The sequence below is a fragment of the Monodon monoceros genome, unplaced genomic scaffold, assembly GCF_005190385.1.
Source record: "Monodon monoceros isolate NGI ecotype Baffin Bay Population unplaced genomic scaffold, NGI_Narwhal_1 Super_Scaffold_7, whole genome shotgun sequence".
In the NCBI taxonomy this organism is placed as follows: Eukaryota; Metazoa; Chordata; class Mammalia; order Artiodactyla; family Monodontidae; genus Monodon; species Monodon monoceros.
In genome coordinates, this window is record NW_021703784.1 from 25,596,716 (window position 1) to 25,616,132 (window position 19,417).

Sequence of the window (19,417 nt, forward strand, 5' to 3'; positions counted from 1 at the left end):
GACAATGGTTTTACTTTTGAATTAAAACTACCTCCAATAATACAATGAGATTTCAACCTTTGGCCTGGGATATAATAAATAAAATAGTGAATTCTGTCAGTCACATGTATCAGGTCTCGCTTTCCAAAACAAAAAATGGGAGAGAAATATTCTAGTGACATCTGCTAGAGGAGGGGTCAGCAAAATTTTAAAAACTTAAAAAACAATTTTAAAACCTATAATAAAATTGTAATTTAAATAAAATAATTTGGGCTTTGCAGATCATAAAATTTCTATTGCAACTCTCAACTCTGTCCTTGTAGCATGAAAGCAGCCAAAAACAGTACCTCTGAAACTTAAAACCTTTGGCACAGCAAAGGAAACCATAAACAAGATGAAAAGACGACCCTCAGAATGCAAGAAAATATTTGCAAATGAAGCAATTCACAAAGGATTAATCCCAAAATTTACAAGCAACTCATGCAGCTCAATCTCAAAAAAACAAACAACCCAATCCAAAAATGGGCATAAGACCTAGACATTTCTCCAAAGAAGATATACAGATTGCCAACAAACACATGAAAGAATGCTCAACATCATTAATCATTAGAGAAATGCAAATCAAAACTAAAATGAGGTATCATCTCACACCAGTCAGAAAGGCCATCATCAAAAAATCTACAAACAATAAACGCTGGAGAGTGTGTGGAGAAAAGGGAACTCTCTTGCACTGTTGGTGGGAATGTAAATTGATACAGCCACTATGGAGAACAGTATGGTGCTTCCTTAAAAAACTAAAAATAGAACTACCATTCGACACAGCAATCCCACTACTGAGCATATACCCTGAGAGAGCCACAATTCAAAAAGAGTCATGTACCACAATGTTCATTGCAGCTCTATTTACAATAGTCAGGACATGGAAGCAACCTAAGTGTCCATCGACCGATGAATGGAAAAAGAAGATGTGGCACATATATACAATGGAATATTACTCAGCCACAAAAAGAAACGAAATTGAGTTATTTGTAGTGAGGTGGATGGACCTAGAGTCTGTCCTACAGAGTGAAATAAGTCAGAAAGAGAAAAACAAATACCATATGCTAACACATATGTATGGAATCTAAAAAAAAAAAAAGGTTATGAAGAACCTAGCAGCAGGACAGGAATATAGACATAGAGAATGGACTTGAGGACACGGGGGCAGTGGGGGGGGGGGAGGGTAAGCTGGGAAGAAGTGAGAGAGTGGCATGGACTTATATATACTACCAAATGTAAAATAGATAGCTAGTGGGAAGCAGCCACATAGCACAGGGAGATCAGCTCAGTGGTTTGTGACCACCTAGACGGGTGGGATAGGGAGGTTGGGAGGGAGACACAGAGGGAGGAGATATGGGGATATATGCATATGTATAGCTGATTCACTTTGTTATAAAGCAGAAACTAACACACCATTGTAAAGCAATTATACTCCAGTAAAGATGTTAAGAAAAAAAAAAAGGGATTTAGCTGTATTACTATAAAACTTCATTTACACAAACAGGCAGCAGGCTGGATTTAGCATACAGAGTGCAGTTCCCAACTCCTGCACTAGAATATTAGCTACATAAAGCCTTTGTTTTGTTCCATTATGTATAAAAAGCATCTAGAACAGTGCCTGGTAAATAGCAGGTACTCAATAAACATTCATATAATACTCTTTGAAAAGAAAAAGGAATCCACAGTCCTATTATATATCTATTCCATTTAATGTGTATTTCTAGAAAAGAGGGAGGTCATTACAGAAGTACTCAACCTAAGGGTAACTTGTATCTAAAATCTGATCTGCAAATCAAGATTAAACTATGAAGCATGGTTAGTAAAGTCTCTAAAAGAATAATGTACCCATCATCTAACTCAACTACTGTTTTAAAGGACCATAACAGTAAACCTTTGTATAAGTAAAAAAAAAAAAAAAAAAAAAGAGAGAGAGTTCCATGTTCAAAATAGAGCCTTTAGGAAAATGTTTTTCTCATTATAATTTCAGTAACAAGAAGGCATCTCTCCTCACTTGTCCCAGAGGCTGAGAATCCCATTAAGAGGAACTTTCATGGCAGAGTCTTATGGTTATCATAAACAATCATAGGGACTACAGTGGCAGAGCACCAAAAGATCAGGAATAAACATTCAAATAAGCAATTAAAGAAATAAGGATTTGCTAGACCAGGTAGGATGAAAATAATTTCTTCTTTATTTATGGAATTATATTTCCTTCACCTTTGATCACTCAGCCAAATGGTCTCTTTCTCAAATAAGATATGGAAATTACAAAGGTCCTAAATAGTAGGGTTATTTCTTATATTAAAAAAAAATAATACTTACAGACTTTCTGATATCTTTTGAAGAGAGATCAATTAATTTCTTGTTCATAGACCATTCTTCATCAGTTTCCATTAAGGCTTTCTAAGAAACAGCCATTTGTCAATTAAAAAATAATACACAAGTAAATACAAAGAGTTTAAAAGTAAAGTAATATGGTGAATTAATTATAAGGTTTAATATACATGTTAGGTTATTAGTTTGAATGAATTAAGCCTTTAATTTCTGTTATTTAAAATTGGAATTTCTTGATTTCATACAAGTCTTATCTTTAGCCAAAATAATACTATTTTACTCATTCTTAACTCTTGTACTAACTTTAGCTCACCTTTACATGACAAAAACAATCCTTAGTAAGACCAAGCAATTTAATATTGAATGGAATTTGTGAACATAAAGTTCACAAATTCCTTACTCCATTCATAGACATCTACTCAAATAAATTCATTTTGTTTTATTGTTCTTCTTCTGTATATAAGAACAGTAATTTATGTGCTTTCTGGCAACCAAATACTCGAGCTATTTCTGGCCATAGAAAAAAGGAGTAAAAATGCATGGGAAAAAATACATAGACATGGAATTATAAGACTTTCTAAGCTAATCAATATGACTAGTATTTATGGTAAAGAAATATTTAATAGAAAGAAAAGCCATGGTGATAATTATAAAATAATCTCATTTTTATACATCATTACCAATGAAATAAATTTTAAAGGTGAAATTAACATTCAAATAAGCATAGTTTAAATACATCAGGTATACTGCTGCTCCCTATTTAAAAGACATGGATTGCTTGTGTTGACATTATAATGTAGCACATTCAATATAAAATTGAAGCTAAATCAAATGAGTATATTTTTAACGATCATATAAAAGATACAATATAAAAGAAAAGTAGCATACCATTCTGCTAAGAGATGACATTTCTGTCACCCACCATAAGCAACAGTAGCTGCTCTATGTTGTGCCCTATGTACTTCAATACCTATAGTCACAATCTCCTAGGGCTCACTGAGGAAGTACAAGAGAAAAAAAAAATTGAAGAAAAGCATAATAATCTCTTTCTCAATTGATTCTGTTTAATACAGGACTGACATGGGTTTGGGAATTATCTGGCTTGTTTTCCTATACTTTACTAGCATGACTTCAAAGCAAATAATCAGATGGTTTTTAAAAATTTCTATAGGAAAAGTTGATTTTCACCACCTCATCAACCTTAACAGGTTTAATAATCCTTTTTTAAAATAATTCTTTTTATTGGGATTTACAGTCCATATTAATTAAAATTTACCATCCTATATTGTCTAAATGTTGCATTTGCAAGTTTCTATACCACCTCATAAAACATTATCTTCTTCTTTAATTGTACACGTTACTATTTCATAAATGGTTCTACATTTACAAATTTATATTAGTCTATAAATTACACTGCACTCAGGCCAGTATCAAACAAACGCTATTTAGTTAAACCTGCTTGAACATTATAATGACACAATTGCTTAAGAACTCTAATCATTTATTACAATGTCCAAAGATGTATGTCAAGGTTAGATTTTAATTTCTTTTTCAAAGAGCATGATGAGGTATTAAATACTAAAACTTACAGCAATAACTTGTCTCTGCAATTGTAATTTTTTTTTTTAGCAATTGTAATTTGTACTGTTTGCATGTAACTATGTTTGGCCCTAAGGAATTTAAGTTATAAATTATAAATTTCTAGAGTCATGACTACAATTTTGACTTGAAAGTATTTCAAGGTAGAACTTGATTTTTCATTTGAGAAATGAAAAATTAAAATTATAAATTACCATTTGATAGTATATTCATACTTATAAGTAAGCATGCTTTTTAAAGGTCAAAATCTCAAATTTCTTCTACAGAAATTTATATAGCAGAATTTTTGTGCTTTACTTCATTTCTTTATATGATATAAAATTTCATAAGTACATAGGAGAAAAAATATCAGAATAAAGATAACTATTCATAAAACCATAATACAGCAAAAAATAAGTATGCCTGTAAAGACTATCCATAAATACCTTAAAATAGATGGGAGCCATATCACCCACTTCCTTTGGGAGAGGAATGCATTCATAAACCATATGATACTGTTTCTTCATGCTCATATTCGTTTCTAAAAAGATACAGTCCAATCCTTTATCTTCAAACATCTTTACCAATGATTTTCTAAACATCTGAAGAGAGGAAATGGCTAGGTAAATAACACACTGAGAGGAGATTCAAAATATGAGAACAATAAAAAGTATAATAAATTCTTTTAAAATTAAAAAAATAGTAAACAATGTTTGAACTCTACAATGTTACCTTATAGTTACTTTACTTTCTAAATCTATCACATAATTTCACATAGTTAAGCAATGTGTTTTTTATAACTGAAATGCACTCTGCTCAGTATTATGTATATATTGGAAACAGTGCCAGTAAACTAAAATAAGAAAAGGAAGAGATAAAAATCAAATTTAGGTAGTAGAATATATAGAACTGACAGTAAAATCATAGGAAAACATCCAAAAACCAAAAAAGGTACTCTGAGCAGGTAGGCATCCTTAAATTCAGTAACAGACATGCAGAATTCACTTCCAATTGTTTTTCTATCCTCAAAGTAACTTCATTTGCTGGTTCCCTTCATATGTCTTCTGATCCTTCACTTGCAAATTTTCACTCAGCATAATTCCCTAGAGATTCAACCAGTTTGTTGTTGAGACCCTGCCTAGTTACTGCCATGTGGAGATAGAAGTTCAGGTTTTCCATTCAAGCCTCTGTTGACACTCAAAAATAAGAAAGCCTACAAATTTCTGCTGGGTAGGGGTTGGGAGTTCTGGGTTCCAACCAGGTCTCCTCTGATCACTTATTATTGATCACTCATCACTATTCTATTTTCCACTCATTTTATAAAATAAGAACAAGTAGGAAAAAGAATCGAATAATTATAATTTGAGGTAAAGTAAAAAGGTACCTAGTAAGCAACAGATACAGGATTCGCTCTACATTTCTAACCACAGCTATATATATAAGCTCAGCATTTTTTTAAATAAAAAAAATAGTAAACAATGTTTAAACTCTACAATGTTACCTTATAGTTACTTTACTTTCTAAATCTACCACATAATTTCACATAGTTAAGCAACATATTTTTTTTAACTGAAACTCACTCTGCTCAGTATTATGTATATATTGGAAACAGTTCCAGTAAACTAAAATAAGAAAAGGAAGAGATAAAATCACATTTAGGTGGTAAAATTTAGGTTTAACTGTTGGATGACTGTTCTAGAGTCTATCTGGATAATAGCGAAGAAGACAGACTTAAGATATCATGGATTATAAATGAAAACTCAAAAGTACTAAATTAGTAGTGATACAAGAATAGTTCAATATTATAAAATATATAAACATCATACTTATAGCCTCAAGGAGGACACATACACACTTTTAAGTACTTCATATATATATATATATATATATATAAAATACTTTAATTTAAAAATATGAGTTTAATGGTATAATTTGAGGTTATCAGCTCCATTAAAGCAGGATTTCCCCAAGTTCAATACAACAAATACACTATACATAGTTAAATAATATGCATTCTTTAAAATTTATATGAAAACTAAACAATGAAGAAAGTGTTTTAGTTCATTATCATAAGATACCAAAACTATTTTATGCTTCACAGAGATGTAGAGATCTCATGTTACAGGGGCAAAATAAAATTCCCGTATTACTAGTAGAAAACACTTCATCCTTCAGGTAATCACTATTTTCCACGTTTCTAAACTATGATTACTCACCTAATTGCAATTCCTCATTTAGTTAACACATCTGGACTTATATTCCTTACAATATATTTAAGTAATCTATACTAGAGTGTTACGATTCTTACACATTACAAACCACATTACAAAAAACTCAGATAAACACACGTAAAGGAATTTAAAATAAATATTAAAGTATTTTCATTAAAGATACCAAAGCTATTTAGGGCTGATGATATAATATTAATACTATAATTTATTCAAATTTTCTAAATAGAACATGTCTAAAGATAGGATTATCCAAAGATAAATGTTATGCGATAGTACAGAACATACACATTTAATTCTACAACCTTCATGAAGTGACCCCTCAAAAATGACATTAAGATAATTTTCAAAACAGCATAAAGCTATTAGAACAAAGAAAATATGCTAAAAATCAGATCACCCCATATTATCTGACTTAAACACTAGAAAGCTGGTTCACAGTTGAGTGATATAGGAGGAGGCAGTTTAGCAGGGATGGTAAAGAAGAAACCCATGCTACACTGCAGAATCCTCAAAGGGCTCAGGAATTGGCAGCACCAAGGAATTATGGAATTAGAGGTGAAGTTGTAATAAAAAACAGATGGCACAGATGAAAGTCTTTTGAAAAAAAATAACTAATACACCAGATCCCCTCCTCCACACCAGCAGAACACTATAGGATAAACTTCTGGAGAAGGCAAACAACAAAGTTGCTGGGCTAGGAAAACCAGACACAGTTGAGAGTATACAGTCTGAAAACAGGGGCATCATAAAAAATGTTACTTAGTGTTCTTAAATGTTTGACATTCTGCCACGCCAGCGTTCTTTCCCAACTCAGCTCCCAGAACACTGGAAAGCAGACATAGATGCTCTAGGCAAGAGACTGAAAGAGTGTTTTCTGGAGAGTCTGACTAGCCCCAAAAAAAAGACCCAATGGTACTAACACTGCAAGTTTTCCACTGAAATGGCCCCACAGTGAAGCCCACTGTAGATAAGCATCAACAACCCCACCACCATACCGCTAATTTGAGATATTTAAAAAATGGACCTACAGTATCTGACTATAACGTATGTTCAAGTTCATTTGTCAAACTGATAAGAATAAACTTAAAGGGGAACAAATTTCACTATATATTTAGTAAAACTAAAAATTTAGATATTATCATTAGAAATCTGTGATTATTCCCACATGCTCTGCTGAATATCTTTGTATAGTCTACTAAATACAAGGTCTAAAATTAAATTTAAATGTTACTAGAGGATGGTGATAAAAATTACTTGAAGGAAGTGGTCCCTGAATTTGCAAACATAATTTTTTGCTAAGTCAAGTCATTTTTAACATATATTCTCTAAAAGAGGTGAATGACCATAAGGGTATTAACCAGGGCATAATTAATTTGAGTTTTTGTACATATTTGAAAGTAAAAACAAAAATCAAAAAAAGTACATTTCTTTAAATAAGCTAGAATTCAGATATTTTCTTCATTCACTATCATAGAGTAATTTACACCTTCTAACAACTTCTTTCTATCACAAAAGAGAGCTATAATGCCATTATTTACATAAAACATTTTGGCTTTTCCTCTCTCACTCAATTTTCTATAATGCATCTGGCTTACAAAATCTGCTAAACCATAATGTAACCTATACTAGTATATACCACACCTTTGGGCAGAATTAATGAGTGATTTTATCTCTGCATTTCTCACAACACCTGCATTATCATACACTCATGCACTCAGTATCTACTGAACTGAATAAATTTCTTCTTTATCCAACTCGGTGTTTTTCATCAAGTAACTTAATTTCTTCTTTTTTTTTTTTTTTTTTGGCGGTACGCGGGCCTCTCCCGCCGCGGAGCACAGGCTCCGGACGCGCAGGCCCAGCGGCCATGGCTCACGGGCCCAGCCGCTGCACGGCACGTGGGATCCTCCCGGACCGGGGCACAAACCCACGCCCCCGCATCAGCAGGCGGACTCCCAACCACTGCGCCACCAGGGAAGCCCAAGTAACTTAATTTCTTACAAAAACATATAACATACATACTAGATTCCTGTATAACTTAAAATCTTTTTGGCACTTTATTTTTGCTCTAAGTTAAATCAGTTTTGCATGTATACATTTTTAGAAAGCATTCCAGAAAAGTCCCCAAATAATTCTCAAAACCAAATCTGCCACACTTTCCACTTTAAATTATTTACTGCACTGGAATCCACTATTAGAAAAAGAAAAATTTTTTTCACATCAAATACACTTATCCACACTTTTACCCTTGCTGGGCCATAGATGCATTAAAACAGTCTGCCCTTTAACTTTCACAGAATAAACTAAAAGATTTCAGGGAGTTAAAAGACGGAATTTCATGAAATACAGTCAAAATATCTCCTCTCTTGGTATCTTTATCAGCATGATACAAACACTAGTATTAGTCTCTTTAGAAGTCTTAAAATTTTCGTGTTTTCTAACTAGGGGTTCCTATAACCCCTATTCACCCTATTCACTTGTCAGTCATCAGAAAAACAGGACCTGCCTCCCTTCCTTCCTTCCTTCTCTCTCTCTCTCTGTCTCTCTTTTTCTCCCTTCCTTCCTTCCTCCCTCCCTCCCTCCCTCCCTCCCTTCCTTTCTCTCTCTCTCTCTCTATTTTGGTCATTATAAGGTCTTGCAATTCAGCAGTAATTTCACCCACGTTGTGCCTTTCAATTTCTTGAAGAATCAGACACAGACACAGACATTCATTCACACACACACACACACAATCCCTGAATCCAAAAGGCTATAAGGGAAAAGTATGGAAATTAAAGCTGGTAACAAAATCACGACAAAACATAGCAGCAGAAAAGGTCAATGCCATTATAGGAAAATATGACAATTGCTAAATGTAAACCACTAAGTTCCAAAAATTATTTTTTATTATCTGAAAACATCTTTCCTTTGGCTGTAATTTATTAGCTTACTGTGGTAAGAATGATTATTTCATGTTCCACGAAAGCAAATATTAGAAATCTTACATTGATTTCTTTTAAAGTAAAAATAATTATTATTTGATCATAGTTTATTTAGTAGACAAAAGCTTTCAGTTGTATACCTGGAACTAATATATTATATGACAATTATACCTCAATAAAAATTTTTATTTAAAGCTTTCAATAAAGTAAAAAGGTAGTGAGTGGTGAAAACATCATGACCCACAGTTATACAGAACTATGGAAATGTATACTTGTTTAAATTCAGAAAGTAAAATCATTGAATGAAGGCATAAAACTTGTTAGAATTTATCACAATAGTGTGTAAAAACTGCTCTTGATCATTACAATGGTCGTGAGCATTATCATGCTGACCTGAATTTCCTCCCAGATGTCTTCATCCAATAAGGTAGCTGCTCTATAGTGCTGCAAAGGGACTATCAAGCAGTGCCCTTCAGTAAGAGATCGTAAGTTGGGTAAACATAAATAAACCTATGGGAAAATAGATGCAAAGGTGAAATGTTATTGCTATTCTCAGTTCTGAAAGATGAGCCCCTCATAGGTTAACATGGCTAACAGTTAATAAAATAAACCTGCTCATAAGTAATATATTATAGTTTAATATTTTAAAGACATTCACTATTTAAAAATTTAAAATCCATGAAGATATCTTTCAATAACCAGAAACTTATTGCATAAGTCTCAATTTTGACTGCTATACCTCAAAGATTAAGCTTACCAAAGGGTAGAATGAATGACACTTTATCCTTCACCTGAGAAAGCTATATGCCTTCAAAGCCCTTGAAACAGCACAAATTTTGCAAGAATAAAAGAAATACATGACCTGGTAATGATACGAAAGTTAAACTGATGCCTATTAATCAGGTCTTCCTTCCCTCATTGGCTGGGAAAAGAGAAATAACCTCTGTATGGCTTTACAGCACTGGTTAAGTTCTATTTATTTACATACATGTATTACCTACAAGCTGGTACTATTTTTTCATTTTACACAAACTGTCTAAAAACAAAAAAGGTCAATTAGTATATATGTAGAGAGGAAAAGGTGTTTATAAGAACCATAAATATTCTTCGACGAGGCTTGATCCTATTTTCTATAATTTTTTGCTAGGTTTTAGCTAGAAAAATTTTATGTAAGAGAATTAATGAATTAATAAATTTATTAATTGCTTTACAAAATTATGCAAATTTTTAAAACTTCACTGTAAGAGGAGAAACTAGGAGTGTGTGTGGATATGGCTATCTACTTAAATTTACAGTTAAATCCCCAAAATATTCACAATTAAAAACAGTATCAGGAATAAGCACTGAAGAGGTGGCCAAGACGTTGGACTAGGAAGACCCTGAGCTCACCTCCTCCCACAGGCACAACAAAATTTCAACTAATTACAGAGCAACTATCTGTAAGAACAACCTGAAGACCAGCAGAAAAGATACTCCACAACTAAAGACATAAAGAAGGAACCACAATGAGACAGGCAACAGCGCTGGAGATGCACTTTAGTCAGGACCTACACCCCCAGGTCAGCAACCCACAAACCAGAGGAATATTACAATTATAGAGGTCCTCCACAAGAAGCAAGGAGTGTGAACCCCACACTGGGCTCCCAGGCAGGGGACCTGCACCATGAAGATGAGCTCCCATAATGTCTGGCTTTGAAGGCCTGCAAGGTTTGCATATGGGAGAGATCCCAAGGGCAATAGGAAATAGGGACTCCATTCTTAAAGGTTGTCTGCAAAATCTCACATGCTCTGAGTCCTAGCACAGAGGCACTAGTTTGAAAGGAGCCTGTTTCAGACCCACTTGCTGCTCTTGGAGAGCCTCCGAGACAGGCAGGAAGCAACTGGGACTCCCCCTGGGGACAGAAAAGCTGGCAGCAGCCATTTTTGGCAGCTCATTCTACCTCAATAACACCAGCACTGGCAAGCACCATTTCAGAATCCTCCCTCTAGCTTATTAGTGCCAAGGACCAGGCCCGTCCTCCAGCAAGCTGGCATCAGCCCTGAGCCCTGCTAGGCATGCAATGAACCACTTGAGAAGCCTACCCCACCGACCAGCAGATGGCAGCAGCCCCACATCCCATAGGTTGAAACAGACAACCACGAGAAAAGCCTACCCTGCACTCCAGCAGGCCTGCAAGTTGTGCCAAGAGGCACCACAGCCAACTAAGCTGGGGTTCAGCCCCACATACCAGCTCCCCAATGGAAGTTGACCCTACTGCAACAGAAGGGTACATGCAGCCCATATAGGGGGCACCCCTAGGAATAGGGCTCTGGTGACCAAAGGGGTGCATGCTGCCAGGCCCCAAAGGATGTCTCTTATATAAGGCTACTTCTGAAGATGGGGAGAAGTAACTGACATACTTAACACCGAGTGAAAAAACACAGAATTGGGTAAAATGAGGAGATGAAGGAAATGTTCCAAGTGAAGGAACAAGACATAACCTCAGGAAAAAAAAAGAAAAGCAACTAAACAAAGATAAGCAATTGACCCAATAAAGAATTCAAGATAATGATCATAAATATGTTAACTGAACTTGGGAGAAAAAGGAATGAACACATTGACAATTTCAAAAAAGAGTTAGAAAATACAAAGAAGAACCAAAGAGAACTAAAGAATACAAGAACTAAAAGAAAAATATATACTAGAACAAATCAACAGTAGACTGATTCAGAGGAACTGATACAGAGGAACTGATCAGAGATCTGGAAGATCTGGAAGACAGAGTAGTGGAAATCACTCAAGCTGAACAACAACAAAAAAAAGGTTTTAAAAATGAGGACAGATTGAGAAAGACCTCTGAGACAACATCAAGCATACTAATATTCACATTATAGGGGTCCCAGAAGGAGCAGAGAAAGAAAAAGGGGTAGAAAATGTATTCAATGAAATTATGGCTGAAAATTTCCCTAACCTTAAGAAGGAAACAGATATAGGTATAGGAAGCTATGGAGACTTCCAAACAAGATGAACCCAATGTGTCTACACCATGACACATTATAATTAAAATTGCAAAAATTAAAGACGAAGAAAGAATCTTAAGAGCAGCAAGAGAAAAGCAACTAGTTACATATAAGGTAACTCCCATAAGGCTATCAGCTGACTTTTCAGCAGAAATTGCAGGCCAGAAGGGAATGGCATGATATCTTTAAAGTGATGAAAAGAAAAACCTACAACCAACAATACTCTACTTGGCGATGTCATCATTCAGGTCTGAAGGAGAGTTAAAGCATTTTAAAGATAAGCAAAAGCTGAAGGAGTTCAGCACTAAACTGGCTTTACAAGAAATGATAAAAAGATTTCTCTAAGGAGAAAAGAAAAGGCCATAACTAGAAGTAAGAAAATTATGGAAAGAAAAGTCTCACTGGGAAAGGCAAACATACATTAAAGGTAGTAGATCAACCACTTACAAAGCTAATAGGAAGGTTAAGAGATAAAAGTAAAAAAATTATCCATACCTGCAATAAGTAGTTAAGGGATACACAAAACAGAAAGATGTAAAATATGACAACAAAAACATTAAATGTTGGGGGAAGGGCAGTAAAATGTAGTGTGGTTAGAATGAGTATAAACTTAACAGATCATTAATTTAAAATAAAGATTATATATATATATGCAAATATGTATGTTGCTACATATGAACATCATGGTAACTAAAAAAATCAAAAACCAGTAATAGATACACAAAAAAGAAAAAGAAATCCAAATGTAACACTAAAGACAGTCATCAAATCACAAGGAAAGAGAGCAAAAGGAGAAGAAAGGAATGAAGAAGAACTATAAAAACAACAGGAATACAATTAACAAAATAGCAACAAAGACACAGAGCAACTAATTTGGTAAAAAAAAACAAGAATGATACATATGCTGCTTCCAAGAGATTCACTTCAGATCTAAAGACATACACACTGAAAGTGAGGAAACAAAAAATTGTATTTGATGCAACACGATACACCACATAAAAAAACTGAAGAGTATAAATCATATGATCATCTCCATAAATGCAGAAAAAGCTTTAGACAAAATTCAAGACCCATTTATAACAAAAACTCAACAAAGTGGGTATACAGAGAACATACACCAATATAATACAGCCATACATGAAAAACTCACAGCCAACATTATACTCAACAGTGAAAAGCTGAAAGCATTTCCTCTAAGATCAGGAATAAAAAGGATGCCCACTCTCACCATCTGTGTTTAGCGACAGCAGAGAAGAAAAAGACAAAAAAAGACTGCAAATTAAAAAGAAGTAAAACTGTCACTGTTTGCAGATGACATGATACTATACATATCAAATCCTAAAGATGCTACAAAAAACTACTATAACAAATAAATGAATTCAGTAAAGTTGCAGGATAAAAGATTAATATACAGAAATCTATTGTTTTTCTATACATTAATAATAAATTATCAGAAAAGGCAAGAAATCAAATCCCATATAAAATTGCATCAAAAAGAAGAAAACACCTAGAAATAAACTTAACTAATCATGTGAAAGACCTATACTCTGAAAACTATAAGACACTAATGAAAGGAACTGATGATACAAAGAAATGGAGAGATATCCTGTGTTCATGGATTGGAAGAAATAACACGGTTAAAATGTCCATATTACTCAAAGCAATCTACAAGTTTAATGCAACCCATATTAAAATAACCATGATATTTTTCACAGAATAAAAGACCCTGAATAGCTAAAGCAATCTTAAGAAAAAAAGAACAAACTGCAGGTATCACACTCCCTGAGTTCAGCTGATACTACAAAGCTACAGTAAAATCACAACAGTATGGTACTGGCACAAAAACAGACACAGAGATCAGTTAAGTAGAACAGAAAGCCCAGGAATAAACTCATGAACCTATGGTCAATTAATCTATGGCAAAGGAGGCAAGAATATACAAAGGAAAAGACAGTCTCCTCAATAAGGGGTGCTGGGAAAACTGACCAGCTACATGTAAAAGAATAAAATTAGAACAGTTTCTCACACCATATGCAAAAATTAACTCATAAAACTCCTAGAAGAACACTATAGGCAGAACACTCTGTGACAAAAATCATGGTGTTATGTTTTCACATCAGTCTCCTAAGGCAAAAGAAACAAAATAAAAAATAAACAAATGGGACCTAATTAAACTTAAAAGCTTTTGCACAGCAAAAGACACCATCCACAAAATGAAAAGACAACCTACTGAATGGGAGAAAATATTTGCAAATCATATGACCAATAAGGGGTTAACATCCAAAATATATAAACAGCTCATAAAATTCAATATCAAAAAACCAAATAACCCAATTGAAAAATGGGCAGAAACTAGAATAGATATTTTTCCAAGGAAGATATACAGATGACTAATAGGCACATGAAAAGTTGCTCAACATTTCTAACCATCAGAGAAATGCAAATCAAAGCCAAAGATATTACCTCACATCTGTGAGAATGGCTATCATCAAAAAGTCTATAAATAACAAATGTTGACAAGGATGTGGAGAAAAGGAAACCCTGTACACTGTTGTTGGGAATGTAAATTGGAAGTCACTACAGAAGACAGTATGGAGGTTCCTCAAAAAACTAAATATAGAACTATCATACGATCCAGCAGTTCCCCTCCCAGGTATACATCTGAAGAAAATGAAAACAATAATTGAAAAGACACATCACCCCAATGTTCACAGCAGTATTATTTACAATAGCCATGATATGGAAGCAACCTAAGTGTCCATCAACAGATGAATAAAGAAGATGTAATACACACACACACACACACACACACACACACACAATGGAATATTACTCAGCCATAGTAAAAGAATGAATTCTGCCAATTGTAACAATGTGGATGGATCTAAGAGGTATAATGCTTAGTGAAATAAGTCAGACAAAGAAATACAAACACTGTATGTTATCACTTATATGTGGAATCAAAAAAAAAAAAAAATAAGCAAATGAATAAAACAAATACAGAGAACAAGCTAGTGGTTACCAGTGGAGAGAGGGGTGGGGGAGGGGAAAATAAGGACAGGGGTTTAAGAGATACAAACTTCTATGTATAAAATAAATAAGCAACAAGGCTATATTGTACAGCACACGGACATATAGCTATTATTTTGTAATAACTTTAAATGGAGTATAATCTATATAAATACTGAATCACTATGTTATAAACCTGGAACTAACATAATATTGTAAATCAACTATATTTCAATTAAAAAATAACAAATAAATAAAAGAAAAAGAAAAGGAAGCCAACTCTTGCCACTTGTATTTAGCCACAGCAATCAGACAAGTAAAAGAAATAAAAGGAATCTAAACTGGAAAGGAAGAAGTAAAACTCACTGCAGATGACATGATACTATATATAGAAAGTCCTCAAGATGCTACCAAAAATACTATTAGAACTAATAAGTGAATTCAGAAAAGTTGCAGGATACAAAATTAATAAACAGAAGTCTGTGGCATTTTTATACACTAATAACAAACAATCAGAAAGAAAAAATTAAGAAAACAGTCTCATTTACAGTTGCATCAAAAAGAACAAAATACCTACAAATAAATCTTACCAAGAAGGTAAACAAGTTGTACTCTGAAAAGTGTAAGATATCGATGAAAGAAAATGAAGATGACAAAAATAAATGGAAAGAAATTCTGTGTTCATAGACTGGAAGAAGTAATATCGTTTAAAATGACCACACTACCCAAGGCAACCTGGATATTCAATGTAATCCCTATCAAAATACCATTGGCATATTTCACAGAACTAGAACAAATAATTCTAAAATTTGTATAAAAATACAAAAGACCCTGAACAGCCAAAACAATCTTGAGAAAGATGAACAAAGTTGGAGGTATCACACTTCCTGATTTCAAATTATACTACAAAGCTATAGTAATCAAAACAGAATGGTACTGGCATTAAAAACAGACACATAGATCAATGAAACAGAATAGAGAGCCCAGAAATAAACCCATGCTTACATGTTCAATTAATCTACAACAAAAGAAGCAAGAATATACAAAAGGGAAAAGATAGCCTCTTCAATAAATGGTGTTGGGAAAACTGGATAGGTACATGCAAAAGAATCAATCTAGACTACTTTCTCACACCATATTAAAAAAAATTCAAAATGGATTAAAGATTTAAATGTAAGACCTGAAACCAGAAAACTTCTAGAGAAAACTATAGGTAGTACACTCTTTGAAACTGATCTTAGCAACATTTTTTTGCATATGTCTCCTCGAGTAAGGGAAACAGAAGCAAAAATAAATAAATGGGATTACGTCGAACTAAAAAGCTTTTACATAGTGAAAGAAATCATCAACAAAATGAAAAGGCAGCCTACTGAATCGGAGAAAATACTTGCAAATGATAGATAAGGGGTTAATATCCAAATATACAAAAGAAGTCATATAACTCAAGACCAAAAAAACAACCAATTAAAAAATGGGCAGAGGACCAAACAGAAATTTTTCCAAAGAAGATATACAGATGGCCAACAGACACATGAAAAGATCTTCAATATCTCTAACAATGAGGGAAGTGCAAATCAAAACCACAATGAGATGCCACCTCATACCTGGCAGAATGGCTATCATCAAAAAAACAAATAACAAGTGTTAGTGAGGATGTGGACAAGAGGTGACCCTGCTACACTGTTGGTGGGAATATAAATTGGTGCAGGCACTATGGAACACAGTGTGGAGCTTCCTCAAAAAATTAAAAATAAAACTGCCATATGATCCAGCAATTTCACTTCTGAGTATTTACCTAAAAAAAACAGAACACTAATTCAAAAAGATATATGCATATCAACGTTCATTGCAGCATTATTTACAATAGCCAAGATATAGAAGAAACCTAAGTGTTCTTCAATAGACGAATGGATAAAGGAGATATGGTATATATCTGTGTGTGTATATATGTGTGTGTGTGTATATATATATATGTACCATATATACAATGAAGTATAGCTCAGCCATAATGAAAATGAAATCTTGGCATTTGCAACACTACAGATTGAAATGCTAAGTGAAATAAGTTAGACAGAGAAAGATAAACACCATATCATCTCACATATACGTGAAATCAGAAAAACAAAACAAATGAACAAACATAATGAAACAAAAACAAGACTCATAGATACAGAGAACAAATGGGTGGCTGGCAGAGGGAAGTGTTTGGGGATGGAGGTGTGAAATAGGTGAAGGGGATGAAAAAGTATTAAAACTCCAGTTACAAAATAAGTAGTCATGGGGGTGTAATATACAGCATAAGGAATATGGTCAGTAATATTGTAATAATTTTGTATGGGGACTGATGGTTACTAGACTTTTCATGGTGATCATTTCATAATGTATGCAAATGTCAAATCATTACGTAGTACACCTGAAATTAACATAATATTGTATATCAACTATATTAAGTAAAACAAACAAAAAACAGTACTGATTCATTAGATGTAACAATTTTACTATACTAATGTTAAGATGGAAATAATAGATGAAACTGGGCACAGGGTATATGGAACTCTATACTGCCTTACAATTTTTCTGTAAATCTAAAACTGCTCTAAAAATCAAAGTACTTTTTTTTTTCTTTTAAATAAAGGATAGTGTTAAGACAAGAAGGGGAGAGATAACTTTTATTTTTAAAAAAGAGGGAGAAGGCAGGGACAATTTATGATCAGAAACTTACATAACTGTCTGACTCTAATGAGTACTCACATAGCTTCATAAATACATTTGGATTTACGACATTAACTTTAAGTATTAGAAATTCAAGCTGAGTGAGAATTGCTGAACTGCTTTAGAATACTGTTAATTATTACTACCTAATGCAAAGTAATTCCTTAGAAACTCATAATCATATATAATTAACTGAGGTAACAACTAAAAGGAATAATTTCTTACTGTTTATTCAGATTAATAAAATAACCTATTAGCTACAATAGATGGGATAAGCAGTCAGATATTGTAACAAATAGATGAAATTCCTTCGAACCAATATTTCAAACATTTCTATATTAAAATATTCATGGATGAAAGGCTGAAGCTAGATAGCAGTTATTAAAGCTAAGATAGCATAATAAAGCATAGACCAAGAAAAGAGATTCAAATGGTATTAAAATGAAATCAGAATGAAACGACTAGTCTGAGAGGGAAGAAACATCAGCCAATGCTCAGTAAGTTAAAGGCAAAAGAAGATTTAATACCTTTACAAATCTCTAATTGGAAAATGTGGATTACCTCACAGCAGAAGAGGAAAACTGAGAAGAATAGGAAAAGGAATGTATGAAATAATATATGAGTTGAAGAAATAGAAAATGTCTCTTTACTGGCCAACAGTTTCCTTTCACTAGTTAATTGAGAAATGCCTACTTTGGGACACCGACTATAAAGCAGGAGGCTAAAAAAAGGTTTGTACACTTCACAGCTCTGGGCCTCCCCTGGACCTGGCCTGTCTTCAGTGCATTAGAGAAAATGAAGTCATTGAAAAAAACCCAAACTTCTTGTAAAGAATTACTGAAAACTTTGTGTTACTTTATGCTTAATTTATTCATACATTTTTTAAAGGTAGGGACTAGATGAAAGGGGAATAAAATATTTATATATAATGTCATAATTATGAAAATGTGAATGTTTATGTAACAATCTAGAAAAGAACATAGAAAAAGTAATACAAGTAAGTGATTAAGGTGGGGTTTTTGATTGATTAAATTCTGAATGGAATTTTTTACTTTTACTTTTTGATAAAGTCTAGAGGAAAAGAAAGAAAAAGAAAAGGAAGGGTAAGGAAATAAAGAAACCAAAATCCAAATTGATAAATTGACTGTCTTAATGACCTAAAGATATTAAAGTCTAGAATTGGAATGGAAAAGTCAATGCCAGTTCTTTGGCTACACAGGTGCTTGTGTGTGTGTGTAAGTATGTATATACAACAAACAAATTAATTAATATGTATATGTATATTCCCCAAACTATTAGTCCTTGAAACTAGCATTAATTGAACTTCCTCTCCTACCACTTTTTCTCACTCACTCCACTCCAGCTACACCGATCTTTTTTCTGTCCCATAAATGCCTGCCTTACTTCCTCCTCAAGGCTTTTCACTCACTGATATCTTTCTGAAACATTATTCATTCATATCTTCATGTTGCTTGCTTCTTCTCATCTTTCATATCTTTACTAAAATACCTCCTCAGAGAAGCCTTCTACACCACCTTCTCAAAAAATACTCTCCCATTATTTTATCACATTTGCTTTCTATATCTGCTTCATAACAACACTTTCTTTTAAATC

At 33.5% G+C, this 19,417-nt stretch overlaps 1 protein-coding gene across 3 annotated transcripts in view; it reads right to left on the bottom strand.

Annotated features, from left to right (window-relative positions):
- CWF19L2 (CWF19 like cell cycle control factor 2) overlaps nucleotides 1-19,417 on the bottom strand; it is a 200,612-nt gene that overhangs the window by 21,376 nt on the left and 159,819 nt on the right. Inside the window, exons 14-16 of one of the 3 annotated variants that reach the window (XM_029207882.1) lie at nucleotides 9,476-9,592; nucleotides 4,377-4,532; nucleotides 2,341-2,421 (exon numbers count right to left, since the gene is read on the bottom strand). In XM_029207882.1, coding sequence (XP_029063715.1) covers nucleotides 2,341-2,421; nucleotides 4,377-4,532; nucleotides 9,476-9,592 — 354 coding nt within the window. Of the gene's footprint in view, nucleotides 1-2,340; nucleotides 2,422-3,330; nucleotides 3,349-4,376; nucleotides 4,533-9,475; nucleotides 9,593-19,417 lie in introns of those variants that run through there. The other 2 variants (XM_029207880.1, XM_029207881.1) reach the window with 2 other exon arrangements.